This window comes from Ceratotherium simum, chromosome X, assembly GCF_057802395.1.
Source record: "Ceratotherium simum simum isolate JZ-2026a chromosome X, ASM5780239v1, whole genome shotgun sequence".
Taxonomy (NCBI): domain Eukaryota; kingdom Metazoa; phylum Chordata; class Mammalia; order Perissodactyla; family Rhinocerotidae; genus Ceratotherium; species Ceratotherium simum.
This window is the reverse complement of record NC_141940.1, coordinates 127,735,177-127,753,362: the sequence shown is the minus strand read 5'-3', so window position 1 is coordinate 127,753,362 and position 18,186 is coordinate 127,735,177. Positions and strand designations below refer to the sequence as shown.

Sequence of the window (18,186 nt, the reverse complement as noted above, 5' to 3'; positions counted from 1 at the left end):
TGCCCTATGATCCAGCCGTCCCACTACTGGGAATCTATCCAACGCACCTGAAATCAACAATCCAAAGAGGCTCATGCACCCCTATGTTCATTGCAGCATTATTCACCATAGCCAAGAAGTGGAAGCAATCTAAGTGTCCCTCGACTGACGATTGGATTAAGAAAATGTGGTATATATATACAATGGAATACTACTCAGCCATAAAAAAAGATAAAATCGTCCCATTTGCAACAACATGGATGGGCCTGGAGCGTATTATGTTAAGTGAAATAAGCCAGAAAGAGAAAGACAAACACTGTATGATCTCACTCATATGTGGAATATAAACCAACACATGGACAGAGAAAACTGGACTGTGGTTACCAGGGCAGTGGGGGTGGGGGGTGGGCACAAGGGGTGAAGGGAGTCATATATGTGGTGATGGACAAACAAAAATGTACAACCCAAAATTTCACAATGTTAGAAACCATTAAAACATCAATTAAAAAAAAAAAAAAAGAAACCCTTGTAGATTTTTTTTTTTGAGGCAATAACTCTTATAACAACACGGTAGAGATGGAACACGAAGACTCCCACTTCTCAAATTCGAGGAGAATGTCCAAGAATTGGGCTGTCAATGGGCACTTTCTATTTCATATGCCCTGGACCCTCAGCCAGCTTAAATGTAGCTACAACACAGGATAGAAAAGGCTCCAATGTACTATTTGCCGTAACTTCTAAGTGACGAAGTTAAACCAAGTGCCTGTCCCCCTCATCCCTCTCACCACCCACACGCCGTCTTCAGAACCTGTAGGAATCTGGGAATCTGTTCTAGTTCCAAACCCAGAGACCCACCTACATTTCCCTGTTCACATTCAAGGAAACATTCTGGAATGTGGCGAGGATTGTGGAGAAGAAAACCAGGCAGGAGGTTCTCCCCACCTCAAAAGCTTTCTAGCATTTGGAACATGAAGAACTGCCTTCTCCAAATACAGACTGAGTGTGTGGACCAAGAATTGATGCACAGGTCTACAATTCTAGTACACACAAAAATAAATGCACTTATCCAGTTAAAAACAATTTTACCCACAGAGTAGGAGATACACGGAAGGCTAAGGAATCAGGCACGTTGACCCAATGGTGGGGAGTCACTCGTGGAAAGTTCTAGTCAATTCAGGTGGCTAAGAAGGCTGGCTCTTCTTCTTAGGATTGAAAAGAGAAATGAAGATGAGAATGTAGGTGTGTGAAATGTCCTTGAAAAAGCCCTTGGAGATGGGATATGCTACAGACTGAATGTTCCAAAATACATATGTGGAATCCTAACCCTCAAAGTGATGGTGTTGGGAGGTGGGGCCATTGGGAGGCGATTGGGTCACGAGAGTGGAGCCCCCATGAATGGTATTAGGTCCATTATTAAAGAGACCCCAGAGATCTCTCTCTCCCCTTCCACCTCGTGAGGACACAAAAGAAGACGGCGTCTATGAACCAGGAAGCAAGTCCTCACCAGACATTGAATTAGCTGACACCTTGATCTTGGACTTCTAGCTTCCAGAATTGTGAGAAATAAATTTATATAATCCCTATTTCTAAGGTAGCAGGAAGTTTTAAAAAGTGGAACAATGATTATCACCTCCTGATCAATCTCAGCCTTGACAAAGCAGGGGTGTCACAGTCTGCTCTGAACTGAACAGTGACCTTGAGTGTGGGAAGAATGCGGTGAGGAATTGATGGGGGCACCCTGTCCACAGATCTGACCCAGGCCTCCTTCGACTGTGGGGTCGGGGCAGACCACCTGCATTCCTTGGTGTGTAAGATTGGGATGCTACTTCTAGATTCACAGGTGGAGCAAGGCATGAAAGCCGTAACAAGCAGAGTGTCTGGTCCTTGACAGTTGGGTACCAACTCTTCCTCCCGTCCTTTCTGTGTGGAAAAGAGGTAACCTAGGAGATCTGACACTGCCATCCTTAGAAAAGCTGTCTTACAAGGTTGCCCACTGGCTAATGTCTGAGAACTGGATTTTCAGAGGCTTCCCCTCATTCCCTAAATGATAAGCATGACTCCCTGTGTCTAAACTCTTTGCACAAACAGTATAGTTTTTGCAGAACACTTGGTTTCCTTCTAGGAGGCTGGAATTTTGGTAGACGCCAGGCAACAGGTCCTACATGACCAGCCCCCAATCTAAACCCTGGGCACTGAGTCTCCAAGGAACTTCCTGGTGACAACGTTTCACATGTGTCGTCACAAGTCACTAATGGAGGAATTAAGTGCATCTTGTGTGCCTCCAGTGGGAGAAGAGTCTGGAAGCTTCTGCCTGGTGTCCCCAGATTTCACCCTATGCATCCATCTATCTATCTATCTATCTATCTATCTATCTATCTATCTATCTATCTATCCATCCATCCATCCATCCATCCATCCATCTATCTACCTTGTTGATCTTTGCTCTGTGTCCATTCACTGTAATAAATCACAACAATGAGTCCAACTGTATGCTGAGTCTGTGTCCTCCTAGCAAATAATCAAACTTAAGGGTGGTCTTGGGGACCCCAAACACATCCCCCTGTATAATGAAGGAGCTTCTGACCCTCCCTGGGTGTGTTATGTAAAGGAAGGCAGTGATTATTAACTCTCAGGGTCTCGAGGTGTTGGGTGGCCATGCAAGGAAAGATAGCCTCTAGAAGTTTCTGAGGAGAGGAGAAGGTTGACATGTCCAGAGAAGGAAAGAGGCCAGTAGAGCAAGATTTGAATGAAAATTGTTTGTCAATTGACAAAAATTCCAACACTGTGAACAATCCAAGAGGGATCAGATAGATGGTGCACCAAATTTGGGTTTTGACACATGACTTTCTTCCCTTCTTGGAAAACAGGTTCTTTTTGATCATCGATCCTCCTAACCACCAAATGATTATGATCACTGGTCAAAGATCACGCTCAGGATCCTCCCAACCATGCACGAGTGTAGTGCGTCACCTCACCGATGAGGCCCGTTGCATAACCTTGCTGCTGCAGGATTCTGGCAAATGTGGTTTCATTCTGAGGGAGGCCGCCCGAGCCCCCGTTCCACTGGAGTGCCCGGTATCCATCACTGGCTTCCATGCCTGTGAAGCAGAGTGCAGAGGAAGCATTCACCATCCCTTGGCTACACTGGGGTTCTCAACTGAGGAGACTCTGACCCCCCACCAGTGGATGCTTTATAGTGCCTGGAATTGATTTTGGTTTCCACAACTGGGAGAGGGTGTTACTAGCATCTAGTGGGTGGAAACACTCTACAGTGCACAGGATGGCCCCCACCACAGAGAATGTCTATGTCAACAGAGCTGAGGTTGAGAAACCCTGGGCCTTGTCATGAGACATTCTGTCTGTTCACCAATCATCTATCTATCTATCCATCTATCTATATATCTATCATCTATTTATATCTATCTATCTATCTATCTATCTATCTATCTATCTATCTATCTATCTATCTAATCTATCTTCTATTTATATATCAATTTTCTATTTTTATCTATCTTATATCTATCATCTATAGATCATATATCTATCATCTGTCTATCTGTCCATCAGTCTATCATCTATCTATCTATCTATCTACCTACCTATCTATCTATGTATCCCTCCATTTATCTACTTTCTATCTATCTATCTGTCTACTAACTATCTATCATCAATCTATCAACCGCCTATCTAAGGCAGTGGTTCCAAACCAAAGGTGATTCTTCCCCCCAAGAGACACTTGGCAATACTTGGAGGCATTTTTGGTTAGTCACAACTCAGGAAGGGTGGGAGAGTGGTTGCTATTAGCACCTAGTGGGTGAAGCCCTAACCCCCAGGACCTCAGACTGTGACTATATTTGGAGATGGGTCTTTAAAGAGGTGACGACGGTAAAATGAGGTCACTGGGGTGGGTTCTGATCCAATAGGACTGGTGTCCTTATGAGAAGAGGAGATGAGGACACAGACACACACAGAGGGACGACCACGTGAGGACACGGGGAGAAGACGGCGTCTACACGCCAAGGAGAGAGGCCTCAGGGGGAACCAGCTCTGCCCACACCTGGATCTCAGATTCCAGCCTCCAGAACCATGAGAAATGAATGTCTGTTGCGTTAAGCCGCTCAGCCTATGGTCCTTTGTTATGGCAGCCATAGCAGAATAATAGAATAATATTCCAGTGTGTGAATATACCACAGTTTATTACTCCATTCTTCCATTGATTAACTGTTTCTGTATTTGGGTCTCACAAACAGTGCTGCTGTGAAGGTTTGCATCCCTGTCTCTTGTAGAGCATACATGTGCATATAAGTTGGGCACATACTTAGGAATTGCTGGGTCATGGGGCATGCATGCATTCAGCTTAAGCAGAGGCTGACAAATTTACAAAGTGGTTACACCAGTGTATACCCCCACCGCCAGTGTGCGAGGAATTCCACTTGCTCCACATTCTTGCCAACACTTGGGACTGTCTATCTGTTCCAACCCAGCCATGCTGCTGGGTGCATGTTGGTGTAACTTCGGGGTTATTTGATTAATTTTGAACTGTCTTACTGCTCTCTGTCTCTCTCATCATACATACCTTGGACTATGAGGAACATGTCCATTTTCCTTGCACCAAAAGTTTTGACATGGCCCTCTGTACCAGTTTTCTGATTGCTGCTGTAACCAATCACCGTAAATTTGGTGCCATAAAATAACAGATTTATTTTCTCGCGTTTCTGGGGATCAGAAGTCTAAAATCATGGTGTTGGCAGGGTTGCATTCCTTTTAGAGGATGCCTGCATTCCTTGGCTGTTGGCCCCTTCTTCCATCTACAAAGTGCATCACTCCAACCTCTCACTTCCATCCTCACATCTCCTATGCCTCTGACTCTCCTCTTTCCCTCTTATAATGACCCTTGAGATGACACTGAGCCCAGCAGGATCATCCAGGATGATGTCCCCATCTCAAGATCCTTAGTCATACCTGCAAAGTCCCCTCTTCCATAAGGAAATATTCACAGATTCTGGGTATTAGGATGTGGCATCTTCGGAGGGGCCATTATGCAGCTTCCCACACCCACTCAGAGGCCATTTGAAATCATGACTTTACATCAAGATTGACTGGAATATTTACCAAATAAACAAAATGTCCAGCATAATCAGCTCCCACTGGGGAGTTTCCACCTTCTGAATTCCTGATATTCACAATTTTTCTTGCACAAAACACAAAACACAGTATTCTTTACGTAATTACAAGACGATGCTACTGCAGATTATGTTTTTACCATTTTCCCTGTATCTCAACCATCGCTACCAAATTATTAAGGACAATAGACAAGTGGACGCAGAAGTGCTCTTTTCTCAGTCGTCCACACACCACCAACCTGATCTGAAGGAGTGTCTCCCCGTGAGAAACGCAGCTCTGCTCGGGGTGCAGAGCGGGGCGGCCGCCAGGTGCTGGGCGAGCCTCACACCTTCCTCGGCAAGCCGGTCGATATTGGGCGTCCTGAGCAAATCACGCAAATGTCATTGTCAGAGAGGGCACGTGCATTGAGCTGAAGCAGATCCCTGCATTGAAGGGCATCGGGATGGAGGGTATCGATATTACTTTAGGGACTTCCCTGGCCTTTGGAATTAGTGTCCTGATGGTCTTCTGAAGAGGCACTTGGACCCACCCTCCAAAGAGACCGATGATATCTCACACACACACACACACAAACACACACACACACACCTCAGAAGGGTTTGAGGTTTATGACTCACATAATGCGGCTTTCTGGGGAGAGCCCAGCAGGCTCCCATATGGGTCTGCAATGGCTTGAGAGAGTGGGGCTAGGAGACTGGCTCGGGGTTATTATTGTGGTGTGGGCATGGGGCCAGGATGAGGGTTCCCACACACGGGCAGGGGCTGGTGTGGTTTGAATTTTCCACTAGCACCAAAGGAGGGAGCACTGGGGTCTTATCAGCTTGTCCAGATGTGGGGCACAAGGCAAGAGGGAAGAGTGAGGCTTTGAAGATGGCAGCTGTCAGACATTAAGACTCCTCATTTCAAGTAAGAGCCCCAAAGTCACTTCACTCAGTCTCCACTCTACAGGAAACCCCTTCTATAGCATCCTCGACAAGCAGTCACCTAGTGTCTGGTTAAGGGGAAACAGAGCAGCCCATTCTAGTTTCAAATGATGCTTTCAAAAGTTGTTTTGTTCCATACGGTGGATGGTAAGGTCTTAAAATCTTAGAGACCTTTCTTCATGTCTCTGGGGCTGACAACTTTGGACAAGTGGTTCTCCACAGGGACAACTTTGCTTTCCAGGGGACACTCGGAAATGTCTGGAGACAATTTTGGGTGTCACAACTCAGGGAGAGGGGATGCTCCTGGCATCTGGTGGGTGGAGAAAAGGATGCTGCTCAACATGCTACAGTGCACAGAACACCCCACTACAGAGAGTCATCCAGCCCAGAATTTAAACAGTGATGAGGTTGAGAAACCCTGCCTTAGAATGACAGTCTGTCCATCCATCCATTCATCCATCCATCCATCCACCCATCCATTTATCTATCTTTATATCTATCTCTATCTGTCCATCCATCCACCCATCCATTTATCTATCTTTATATCTATCTCTATCTGTCCATCCATCCATCCATCCATCCATCCATCCATCCATCCATCCATTTGTCTATCTTTATATCTATCTCTATCTATCTGTCCATCCATCCATCCATCAATCCATCCATCCATCCATCCATCCATCCATCCATTTATCTATCTTTATATCTATCTCTATCTATCTGTCTATCCATCCATCTACCTTTATATCTATCTGTATTGATCTCTATCATCTATCTATCTATCTATCTATCTATCTATCTATCTATCTATCATCTATCTATCCATCATCTATCTATCCATCTCTATATTGATCTCTATCAATCTATCTATCCATCAATTTATCTATCTATCTATCTATCTGTCTCTCTATCTATCTATTTATCTATCTATCTATCTATCTATCTATCTATCTATCTATCTATCTATCTGACTGCCTGTCTATGGCTGTGATTCTCAACTACGGAAGAGTTCCAAGGAGACATTTACAATGTCTGGAGACATTTTTGGTTGTCGCAACTTACAGGGGGTGGGGGTACTACTGGCACCTGATAGATGGGGACCAGGGATGTTGCTCAACATCCTACAATGCACAGGATGGCTCCCAGGACAAAGAAGTATCCAGCCCAAATATCAATAGTGCTGAGGTTGAGAGACCCTCCTTCAGAGGGAGATAAAAGGAGCTGTCCTGGTTGGAAGAATGCTGCGTGGTGTTGCTGAGTGCACCAAATCAAAGGGTCCTCTGCCCCTGAGCCACTTCCATAACCAGGCACGAAGGCGATCCAGTAGGTCAAGGTGACCATAGTGTGACTCGCATACATCTGCTCAGTCCCCAGGGTCAGGCGAGTGCCTTGAGAACCGCTTGCTGCAAAAGGTGCTGAGCCCTTGTTCTGGGGTCCTCAGCTGCAGTACAGCCCACCAAGTGCATAGTCACCATCTGGGCCCACGGTGTCACTACGTGGGTCTTGAGGGCCGGGGACAAGCATACAAGGGCGATGCTCTTGCTGTGTTGAGTTGTGAGGTGTAGACCATCTTGCTCTGATCCAGAGAGTCTTGCTGTTGACTTTCATCACCCAGGAAGCTGGGCCATCCCAACCTGTGTGCTCGCAGAGCTGTGACCTTTGGAGTCTTCCTGCTCTTTGCTCCTCTGTGAGCAAACCCTACCTCACACACTGGGGAAATGGTCTTCCTGATGGAATGGAGAAGGATTCACCCTTTCCTGCCCATGCCACCAAGATTCACTGTGTGTGGATTAAATAGCAGAGAGAAAGTGGATGAGAGAGAAAGAGCTGGAGATGGCAGGCACTGGTTTAAATTGGAGGAATAGAATCTGCGAGAGGGCCGATGCCTAAAACTTCCCTATAGGGCAAGTGGAAAGGCCAATGGTCCCAAGATCAAAGGGATATTTGCAGGGTAGTTAGGGGCATGGGTGGGGGGCTTCCGTGCTGAGATCATGGGTGTTGGTGGAGGGCCCCGCAGGGAGTTGAGGGTGGTCCATGACCGTTATCCACCAAAAAGAGCCTGAGTGCCAGTGTTATCCCAACATTGAGGAAGAGGATGCAGAAGTGACTTTTCTCTTTGCTGAGAAGATATGAACAACTTCAGGCTATGAGACCTTGTGATGATGGATGCTATTTTCTTGTATGCAAGCCAACTTCTATGTCCTATGATCAAGACAGCTTGCGAGTAGTGGATGCCAGGGGTTCCAGATGGTCTCTGTCCATAGGTTTTGTGGATGGAAACTAGAACTAAGATCAGTCATGAAGAAGTTGTCATTGATCTCAATGAATGACTACTGTGAGCCAGCAGATATTCCAAAGAACTAGTGTAGGTTTCCAGCTTCAAGAACTTCAGAGGCATGAATGCTACAAACTCATTGAGACCATCGTCTGAATGTTTCAGCATGTATCGTTCTTTTAATGCAAATTTTAAAGAATACATTTTAAATGCTGTTGCAGTCCCTCTGATTGAAGATGGCGGACATCCCCTGATGAAAGAAAATAAAATTTAAAATGTATTCTGCAAAATTCTCAAAAGATGTTTGCTGTAAATGTGTAAGAGTTATACTTCTGAGGTTATTAAAGGGAAAGGCTATGTTAAGACTTTTTGGATAACGTGTGTTATGTTTAGTCTCACAATTTCTTAGCAAGTGGAGTGATATTACAATTGCAAGGAGTCAAGGAAAGTTTGAAGGTTTGGCCGCTTGTACACTTGTCCCTGGTCACGTACCTAGAAAGCACCAAAGCAGGGGCTACCGCCGAGTCGTTGTGACCTGAAAAGTCCACTGACTGTGGCATCCCACAGGCTCTGGCTCAAGCATCTCAGAGACCACGGTTACATCTGTATTCATCACGGACTTGCCAACAGTTCCCGTCCATCAGTCCAGTTTCCGCCCATGGCAGCCTTTTTCCTATGATGGGTTTTCTCATATTTAAGAGAACGTCCCAGACGCTCTTGTTTGCAAAGCTCTTATCTCCAATGCTGAGCTGTGGCTTGTGGGCCCCTCAGCTTCCTGCATGCCCAGGCTTCACGGAAAACCACAGCTGAAGTCCGCGTTTCAGACACCTGCTTCTCAGGAAGAATGCTGGGGCCCTGCCGTGCCTTTGTTTTCAAAGAAGAGCTGTGTCTGTTGATATTGTTCTGGCAGTTTTTGTCATCTTTGACTCACATTTTAATTGCAGCCAACTGATATACAAATGCTGTTATTACAAGTCACCCATTCTGGACCCCCACTGGTTGTTTTTCATAACCCAACTGTGAGAATTTACTTGCTTTTTGGCTAAACTATGTATATGATTTATAGGGGCTTATAGAATTGTACTGATTACATTTAATTATAGTCAGTTCTGACCTATTTTTCTCAGTTTTAAAAAGTTATATCTCTAGTCTCATATCCAATAATCTATCCATCCATCCATATATGTATCCACCCATCCACCCACCCATCCATCCATCCATCCATCCATCCATCCATCCACTTACCCACCCACCCACTTATTCACCCATCCATCCATCTACCCACCTACTACCCTTCCATCCATCCATCCATCCATCCATCCACCCATCCATCCATCCATCCACCCATCCATCCATCCATCCATCCTTCACCTGTCTGTCTATCTAGCTAGCCAAGTAACTATCTATCAATCAAGTATTTATCTCTTGCAAATGTCTTCATGATTATCTACACTGGGGAACGGGAGGAGAAGCACAAGTTTGAACCTCATATAGCAACCTTCTCTTGCAGAGTCTTTTCCCTGTTGTTAAAAGATATCTTCAAACAGGAAAAATGTTACTTCTTTAATATATATAAATGTGATTTAAACATCTGTGCTTTGGGGCTGACCTGGTGGTCCAGCCGTTAAGTTCGTGCCTTCCACTTTGGCGGCATGGGGTTCACCAGCTCGGATCCTGGGCGTGGACCTACTCACCGCTCATCAAGCCATGCTGAGGTGGTGTCCCACACAGAAGGACTAGAAGGACCTACAAATAGGATATACAACTACTGGGGGCTTTGGGGGGAAAAAAGAAAAAAAAAGAGAGGAAGATTGGCAACAGATGTTAGCTCAGGGCCAATCTTCCCTAAAAAAAAAAAAAAAGAAAAAACTACTTGAAATAATTCTTAAAAAAAAAAAATCTGTGCTTCTTGGTCAATTTATATCATTCCATTATCAGGTTGATTTCAAAATGTAGTCCTAAAATAGTACTCTTGCGTTCCTCTCATTCCTTTATGCATTCTTTTTATTATTAATAGCACTCTGGCCTGAGGAATCAGTTATTTTTATTTAAAAAAAACAGAGAGAAAGTATCAGAGTAGCTGAGGATGATATCAATATGCTGAGAAATATCCTGCTGTCTCTCAGCAAAGACAAGGAGTTGGCAATGTGTAAATGAGATTTTTCTAAGATAAGAGAGATCTTTTCTTCCTATTATGTTAATAGAATGAGCAGGTCCTGTGTTTATTGACAGACTCTCTGGTCTGTCTTTAACACATCTCTGGGTGTGGCTTTGCCGCCAGAGCATCGTATTGAGCATGATGGAGCTGAAAGGATCATCCAATGGCCTCATGTTACCAAGGGGAAACTGAGGCCCAAGGAACCACAAAATGTGTGCCTGATAGTACGGTTTCTCAGAAGCAGTGTCAGGGCCACAGAAAGAGTCTTGAGACTTCCTCCTCTGTCCTGACCATCAGCGGGCTACACAGTCATTACACACCTCACGGTTTCTCCAACTTCCCGTTCTTATCAGGCAGAATTTCTGCGATACCATCCTGCCAGCATCAACTCACTTCTTGGCGGAAGAAAGAACTAGCGTTACTAACACAAACCCACATGGAGTTATGAGGTTTACAACCCTGCCCCTACAAATGAAAGCCAGGAACCTTCAAGCAGAGCCCAGTAGAAATGACTTTGGACCCATCTCTTCTGGACTTCTCAAGTTCTGCTCCCTCTGTTCAAGATACTTCAAAGTTTGATGATTTAGAGCAAAGATCAGCAATCTATGGTCCAATCTGGCCCTCGGTCTATTTTGTAAGTCTCTCTGGAGCTAAACATGGTATTTACACTTTTCAATAACTGGAAAAAATAAAAAGGTAAGAAAGAAGGATGAGCAACGCAGACCTTATGTGTCCCACACAAGCTATGATAGTACCGTGTGGTCCTTTAACAAAAAAGATGGCCGATGGCTGACCTCTGATTTAGAATGCAAAAATATGCCCAGCATCTTTAGACAGATACTTCCTAATAACCTGGTTGCCTGAAATAATTATACGGGACTCATTTACTTCAGGAGAACAGCTTATGTGCTAGAAGAGTCTAAATAATTTCACAGCCAATCATTGAAAGATGAAGCAAAGAATGGTTTCTAGTGGGTGGAGCTCTCTGGCCTTGAAACCAAAGACAGTGTCTCTAAACCAGGTGGCTCCCAAAACTGGCATAAGTGGTACACCTGTCAGCCTTACTAGCTTAGCGCTTTGGCAGAATTCCTACAGGTGCGGTGCCCGGCTTGTGAGGCAGGCTGGAAGTGCGGTGGAAACAGAATTTTGAAGATGGAGTAAGTGTAGTGGATTTTGGAAGAATCTTGACATTCGTAGTAGGCAGATGCTGAAGGGCATGGCCCCACATCTGTGCGTGGCATGCCGCACCACATGGGGACCCTAGGCTCAAATTTTTTGTCTATAAATCAATGACTTAAATTAAGAGAACATCTTTGCCAGCTTTAGGATGCCCCCATGGACCCTGCTTCCATTGTGCCTGCATTCTGGGTGGAAGGAGAAGGAATACAGACACAAACTCAGGTGCCACCCCCTATGGAAAGTGTCAGACATGCAAATCTAATGTCTTGGCAGTTTTCTTTTTTTGTCTGTGTGTGAAGATCAGCCCTGAGCTAACATCCGATGCCAATCCTCCTCCTTTTTGCTGAGGAAGACTGGCTCTGGGCTAACATCCATGCCCATCTTCCTGCACTTTATATGGGGCACCTCCACAGCACGGCTTGACAAGCGGTGCGTCGGTTCACACCAAGGATCCCAACCTGCGAACCCGGGCCACCGAAGTGGAGTGTACGCACTTAACCACTGTGCCACCAGGGTGGCCCCTTGGCAGTTTTCTTAATGTCAACTGAAAGCCACAGGCCACAGAGGGGTTGTCTTAGATTTAAATGATCACTTCCTTTGGTGACTCGCAAGCAGTGTCAATACTGCCAGGAGGTAGTGTTTAAACTTCAGAATTCCTCGATGTAAAACAAGGTATTGGGACCACATATGACCAGCAATTGCAGTCCTGGGGATACACCCAAGAGAAATGGAAAATAATGTGTCCACACAAATATTCGTATAGGATTGTCCATAGCAGTGTTGTTCCTAATAGCCAAAAAGTGGAAAGCGTCCAAATTATCCATCAACAAGTGAATGGATAAAGGAAAAGAGGCATACGCACAGAGTGGAATAGTACTCAGCTGTAAAAAAGGATGGAGTTCTGAGACCCACTACAGAGTAGATGGAGCTTGAAAACATGATGTCAGGAGAAAGAAGCCAGACACAGAAGGACACATTGTGTACGATTCCATTTGAATGAAATGTCCTGGGGCAAATACAGAGACAGGAAACAGATCAGTGGCTGCCAGGGACTGGGGGTTGGGGGGTGTATGAGAGTGTCCTGGGGCTTCCATAACTAAGGACCCCAGACTGGGTGGCTTAGACAACAGACATTTATCTCTCCCAGTCCTGGAGGCTGGAATCCGAGATCCAGGTGTCACAGGGCTGGTTCCTCCCGAGGCCTCTCTCCTTGGCGTGTAGACGCCGTCTTCTCCCCGAGTCCTCACATGGTCGTCCCTCTGTGCGTGTCTGTGTCCTCATCTCCTCTTCTCATACGGACACCAGTTCTATTGGATCAGGGCCCCCCCAATGACCTCGTTTTATCTTCAACACCTCTTTAAAGACCTCATCTCCAAATACAGACTCATTCTGAGGTCCTGGGGGTCAGCGCTTCAACATATTTATTTTGGGGGACACAATTCAGCTCATAACAGGGAGTGATGGCTAAGAGAGTGCAGAGGTTCTTTTTGGGGGTTTGTGAAAATATTCTAAAATGCTTGGTGGTGGTGGATACACAACTCTGTGAAAATACTAAAAGCCACTGAATTGTACACTATAAATGGGGGAATGGTCTGGTCTGTGAATTATAACTGGGCCTGCTCAGTGGGGAGGAAAGAAGATGCCCAGATTTCTGCTGGTTTGGAAAGGCCATCGCAAAAGGATGGAGACCCTGCTCTGTGAGGACCAGTCCCCGAGTCGGCAGCTACTAGGAGGCAGATTGTGTGTTCACTTCTGGGGCGGTCTTCCTAAAAGAAATACCCACAAAATGGAACAAGGAGGTTTTTCACCTTTTCTCCTGGTGCAGACAGCATACAAGCATCGTCCACATCCCTGCTGGTAGGGATGGCACAGGACCCTGCATACTCTGAATGTGCACTAAACTCACTGCACTGGGTTGAACAGCAGCCCCCCAAAATATCTGCCCACATCCTAACTCCCAGTATTTGTGATTGGGACATTATTTGGAAACAGGGTCTTTGCAGACGTGATTAAGAGGAGGATCTGAGATGAGGTCATCCTGGATGAGGGAGGCCCTAAATCCAATGACAGCGTCCTGATCAGAGACAGAAGAGGAGACACAGACACAGAGGAGAAGCCACGTGGAGACGGAGGCAGAGATGGAGGGAGGCGGCCACCAGCCCAGGGACGCCTGGAGCCCCAGAAGCTGGAAGAGGCAGGAAGGACCCTCCCCTGGATCCTCCGCAGGGCGTGCGGCCCTGCGACCCCTTCATCTCAGACGTCTGGTCTCCAGGACTGGGGGAGGCAAACATTTCAATTGTTTTAAGCCTTGCAGCTTGTGGTAATTTGTTATGGCAGCCCCAGGAAACAAATACACCCACCCACCACCGTTCTACATTCTTTGAAAGGGTTAGGACTCTCTTTTCCTGTCAAAAAATAATTTTTTCAGCGTTGAGATCTGAGGCACTAAGGAATTTCCTAATGCGCACAGGCAGATTTTAAATGCATCCTTCAGCCGAACACACACACACACGCTCACACCACCGGCAACACCACGGGCACCACACTGTACCTCAGTGTACCGTTCCCATAGCAACCAAGGTCCCCAATGCCCAGATCATCTGCCATTATCAGTAGGATATTTGGCTTAAAGGCATCGGCTGCTTTTAATTGGCAAGTCCTCAGAAGCAAACACACAATGAGCAGAACCGGCTTAGAGTCCCTGCAGAGAAAAACACAAGGCAGAAATCAACGTCCGTGATTTGGAGGGAAAAGTTGGCATTTCAGACCAGCTTGCCGGGAAGGCACACACGTCACCACTCAGTTAGGATTGAACGAGGGACTGCCACTAGCTTTTGATTCCTTTTGCAGCATAAGACACACTGTGGTCAACCCGAACGGGTTGTTTTTCGTTTCGTTCTGAAAGTCACGGTCTGCCCAAGTTAGGTTTTTTTTTTCACCGAATTAATCCAGGCCTCTCCTTCCCACCGCTTTGCCATCATGTGGCTTCAGGCGAATTCACATCAATAGACAGGCTCCGATGTGGAGCGCTGGCTTTCAGGGCTGGCCCTCATTTCCCGGGGTCACCGGGTCAGCAGGCCGAGCGTGGCTGGACCGCGCCTTCCGCCAAAGGTCCCCGGAGGCTCGGAGCAGGGGGGCACTTACATTTGACAAGGATAAATGTGGGATTAAAAGTGCCCCAGACGCCTGTTTTGACCCAACACCTACTGCACAGATTGGGAAGGCACGTTGCCAGCGAGGGCCCAGAGCGCACTGGCGACCGTGCGTAACGGGGGTTCGGAGCGTCCCGCGGGCCCACCCCCAGGCTGTCCCCGCCCCATGACCCTAGGGACGCGGGCCTGGGGGGCCCTGATCCCGATTCCCGGGCTCCGGGCTGGAAGCTCCAGCGTGTCCGGGGTACCCAGCAGGGCACCCGGGGCTGTCCGCGTTCCCGGATATCGCCCCGGTGCGCCAGCAGTCCGGAGACTCGGGGGCGGCCCCGCCGCGCTGGGGGAGAGGGGACCGCGACAGGGGTGGACCCGCGGCGGGACGGGAAGTGGCCTGAGAGTTGAGGGGGGCAGGCCGACCTCCGGGTGGGCAGGGCCAAGGGGCGGACGGGGCGTGTCTTAGAGGATTATGGGGTGGGAGGGGACACGAGTGCGCTCCGTGGGGGTTCACAGGGCGGGACAGAGTGTTTTAGTGTTGGCGGTAGGGGGTCGAGGGCGGGGCCAGGCGGGAGAGTGTGGGAGGGAGGACTCGGCTGCGCTCCGGGGGACACGAGGATGGGGGACACGGCGGGCTGGACTAGGTATGTCTCAGAGAGCGGGGAAGGGGACACAGCTGCACTCCGGGGGGAGGGGACCAGTGGGGTTGGACAGGGTGTGTCTCAGAGAGCGGGGGAGGGACGCAACCACGCTGGAGATGGGGACACGGGCCAAGGGGACGTGTCTTAGCAGGGGAGGAGGCCGATGGGTTTGGACAGGATGTGGCTTAGAGAGGGGGGAGGGACACGACCACGCTGGAGACGCGGACGCCGACCAAGGGGGCGTGTCTCAGGCAGCGGGGAGGGAGCTGGGCCGCGCTCTGCCGTCCGTGGCCTGTGACGACCCAGCCGGGGCGTGTCCAGCAGCGTTCCTGCTTCCTCTCCTCCGGCCCTCCCTTATCTTACTCTCTTCCTTTTTCCTTCTCCCTTCCCCCTTCTCCTCTACCCCATCCCCCACCCTGGGGGGGGCATTGCGCCCCCCACAGCTCTTCTGCCCGGCGTCCTCGCAGGGCAGAGAATGGGCCTCCAGCTGCGTTCTGGTGAATCCGCGGCGCGCGCACAACCCGGCCTTCCCGGGGGTGCACGCCCGCTCTGGAGGCTCCTGCGCCCTCTGTTAACCCCCCTCGCGCCCCCAGCCCCAGGCCCCAATGGGGGCCGTGCCCCGGGGTCCCGCGCACCTGGGGCACCTGGTGGCGGGCGCAACGCGTCCCATCTGCGCCGTGGGTCCCATGGCCGAGCGCGGGCCGAGCGCACAGGACCTTGCCCCCAAGGCTCTGTGACCCGGACCCGCCCAGGAAGCTACAGGATCCCGGTGTGGGGTCCCCACCCTCCCTAATCCTCTTAATCTCCTGGGGCCTCCGGGGAATTGATCTTGGAAACAGGTTTTCCCTGATTTCGAGGAGATGATCAATTCTGGCTGGGCCTGGCATGGTGAGGCACCGCCTCCCCTACCTCCTGCTGGTAGCCCTGAGGACACCACCTCGACTAGGCCCGGAGCCCCCTTTCTCCATCTCAGGAAGGGTCTTGGGACTTGCCTGGTGCAGTCAGGCAACCAGAACGTGAATTCAGTTTCAAGAGGGTCCAGGATGACAGACTTCTAATTTGTGGCCAAGGGGGTGGGGGGCGGGGGACGAGCGGGGTGGGGGGGACGGGGGGGGGGGGGCGGTGTTAAATTCGAACTAGTTTAGTTGGACCGGAAGCCAGGAGACTTTAGGGACTTTACCTCGAGGGTCTGCCTGGTGGTCATATCCAGGTCCTGGTCCCCATTCGCTGCCCCGGAGTTGTTCTTTTTACCTTTCCCCCTCAGTTATGCATTTCTATAAAGCCTGGAGGCTGGGGTGGGCTGCCCTAAGTCTTCTGGGGATGTTTGTTGAAAACCCACAGTCCAGAACTCCACCCTGAATTCACTGAGTTGGAATCTCCAGAAATGGGGCTGGAGATTCTGTTTAGAGAAGACCTTTGCCCTTTAGTTGGAGGATGTAGTTTGCTTCCATTTATCGGGATGACCCATCTGGTGGGATTAATTCTTGGGCATTGTTTATTGCTTCTCTCTTTGTCCTGCTTATTAATGACTGTCGAGGAGCTTTTATCAGTGGAGGACTTTCCAGCTGGGGTTGTCTGCTTCAGCACACATAGAGAAAGTGGGGGCCTGGAGGGAGGGGACGAGAAGCCAGGAGTCCAGAAGTAGCTCTGCATGAAGGTTAGGCAGGGGTGGAGTCCACATATGATCCCCTGAAGAAATTCTACGTTGGAGGGAGGGAAGATTCCCCAAACTATGCAGAGCAGGAGCCTTGGGTGCCCTTGGGCAAATTATCTGAACAAAGTAAGGGCTGCCGTGAGTGTTTAGGAGGATGGGGCAGTGGGAGTTGGTGCCCCCAGAACTACTATTTGGTCGGGAGTTGTGGGGTTGGGGAAGGGAGGATAAGCCTTGATTCTATGGGTCTGAATCAATTTGAAGGACCTGGGGACTCTATGGCTTCAAAGCCACTTGGGACAAAGATGTGGATGGGTCTGGGGAGGGAGGTGGTGGGGCACAGGTGATGCTGAATGGCTCAGAGGTGTCTCAGTGGTCCAGGGATGCAGGGCACAGCTAGCTGAAAGTGCTGGCTCCATGTTCCATAAACTACGACTGTGGGGAAGGAGCTGGGGCCCTGGGGAGGGAGAGTGCCCAGCTATCATTTCATTCTCTACCCTAAAGGGGAATTTACTTGAGCAGAATTAGCCAGAGATGGATTTGGCTTTGGTTGATGCCTGTGAACAACCTCTTTTCCTGGAGGCTGGAGTCTCTCCGTCAGTCACCTGGAATTGGATAATTTGAGGAGAGTGGGCTTGAGGCTGTAGCAAGGTGAAGGAGTTACTTGTCACACCCTTAGGCTTGGAGAGGTGCAAGATGGAGCTGTTTCTTGCATCTGGAGACGGAACTGTTGGAAAGCCACGTGCCCCACCATGCCAGCAGAGAATGTGTTATGGACTGGAGTGTGTGTCCCCACCTCTTTCCAAATTCACATGTTGAAGTCCCAACCCCCAGGACCTCAGAATGGGGCTATATTTGGAGATGGGTCTTTAAAGAGGTGATGAAGGTAAAATGAGGTCATTAGCGTGGGTCCTGATCCAATAGGACTGGTGTCCTCATGAGAAGAGGAGATGAGGACACAGACACGCACAGAGGGATGACCACGTGAGGACACGGGGAGAAGACGGCGTCTACACGCCAAGGAGAGAGGCCTCAGGAGGAACCAGCCCTGTGACACCTGGATCTCAGATTCCAGCCTCCAGGACTGGGAGATAATAAATGTCCGTTCTTTAA

At 48.7% G+C, this 18,186-nt stretch overlaps 1 protein-coding gene and 1 long non-coding RNA gene across 3 annotated transcripts in view; one reads left to right on the top strand and one right to left on the bottom strand.

Moving 5' to 3' along the window:
- The window catches only part of LOC101405816 (arylsulfatase D-like), a 26,535-nt gene extending 10,365 nt beyond the window's left edge, over positions 1 to 16,170 (bottom strand). Inside the window, exons 1-4 of one of the 2 annotated variants that reach the window (XM_014795523.2) lie at positions 16,058 to 16,169; positions 14,190 to 14,339; positions 5,342 to 5,463; positions 2,955 to 3,077 (exon numbers count right to left, since the gene is read on the bottom strand). In XM_014795523.2, the coding sequence (XP_014651009.2) occupies positions 2,955 to 3,077; positions 5,342 to 5,463; positions 14,190 to 14,339; positions 16,058 to 16,110 (448 nt within the window). In that variant the 5' untranslated portion in view covers positions 16,111 to 16,169. Of the gene's footprint in view, positions 1 to 2,954; positions 3,078 to 5,341; positions 5,464 to 14,189; positions 14,340 to 16,057 lie in introns of both variants that reach the window. The other variant, XM_087426708.1, reaches the window with a different exon arrangement.
- On the top strand, positions 15,350 to 18,186 carry LOC147912038 (uncharacterized). Its single transcript, XR_015550451.1, has 2 exons — positions 15,350 to 15,425; positions 17,998 to 18,186. It is a non-coding gene; the product is annotated as an uncharacterized LOC147912038 (long non-coding RNA).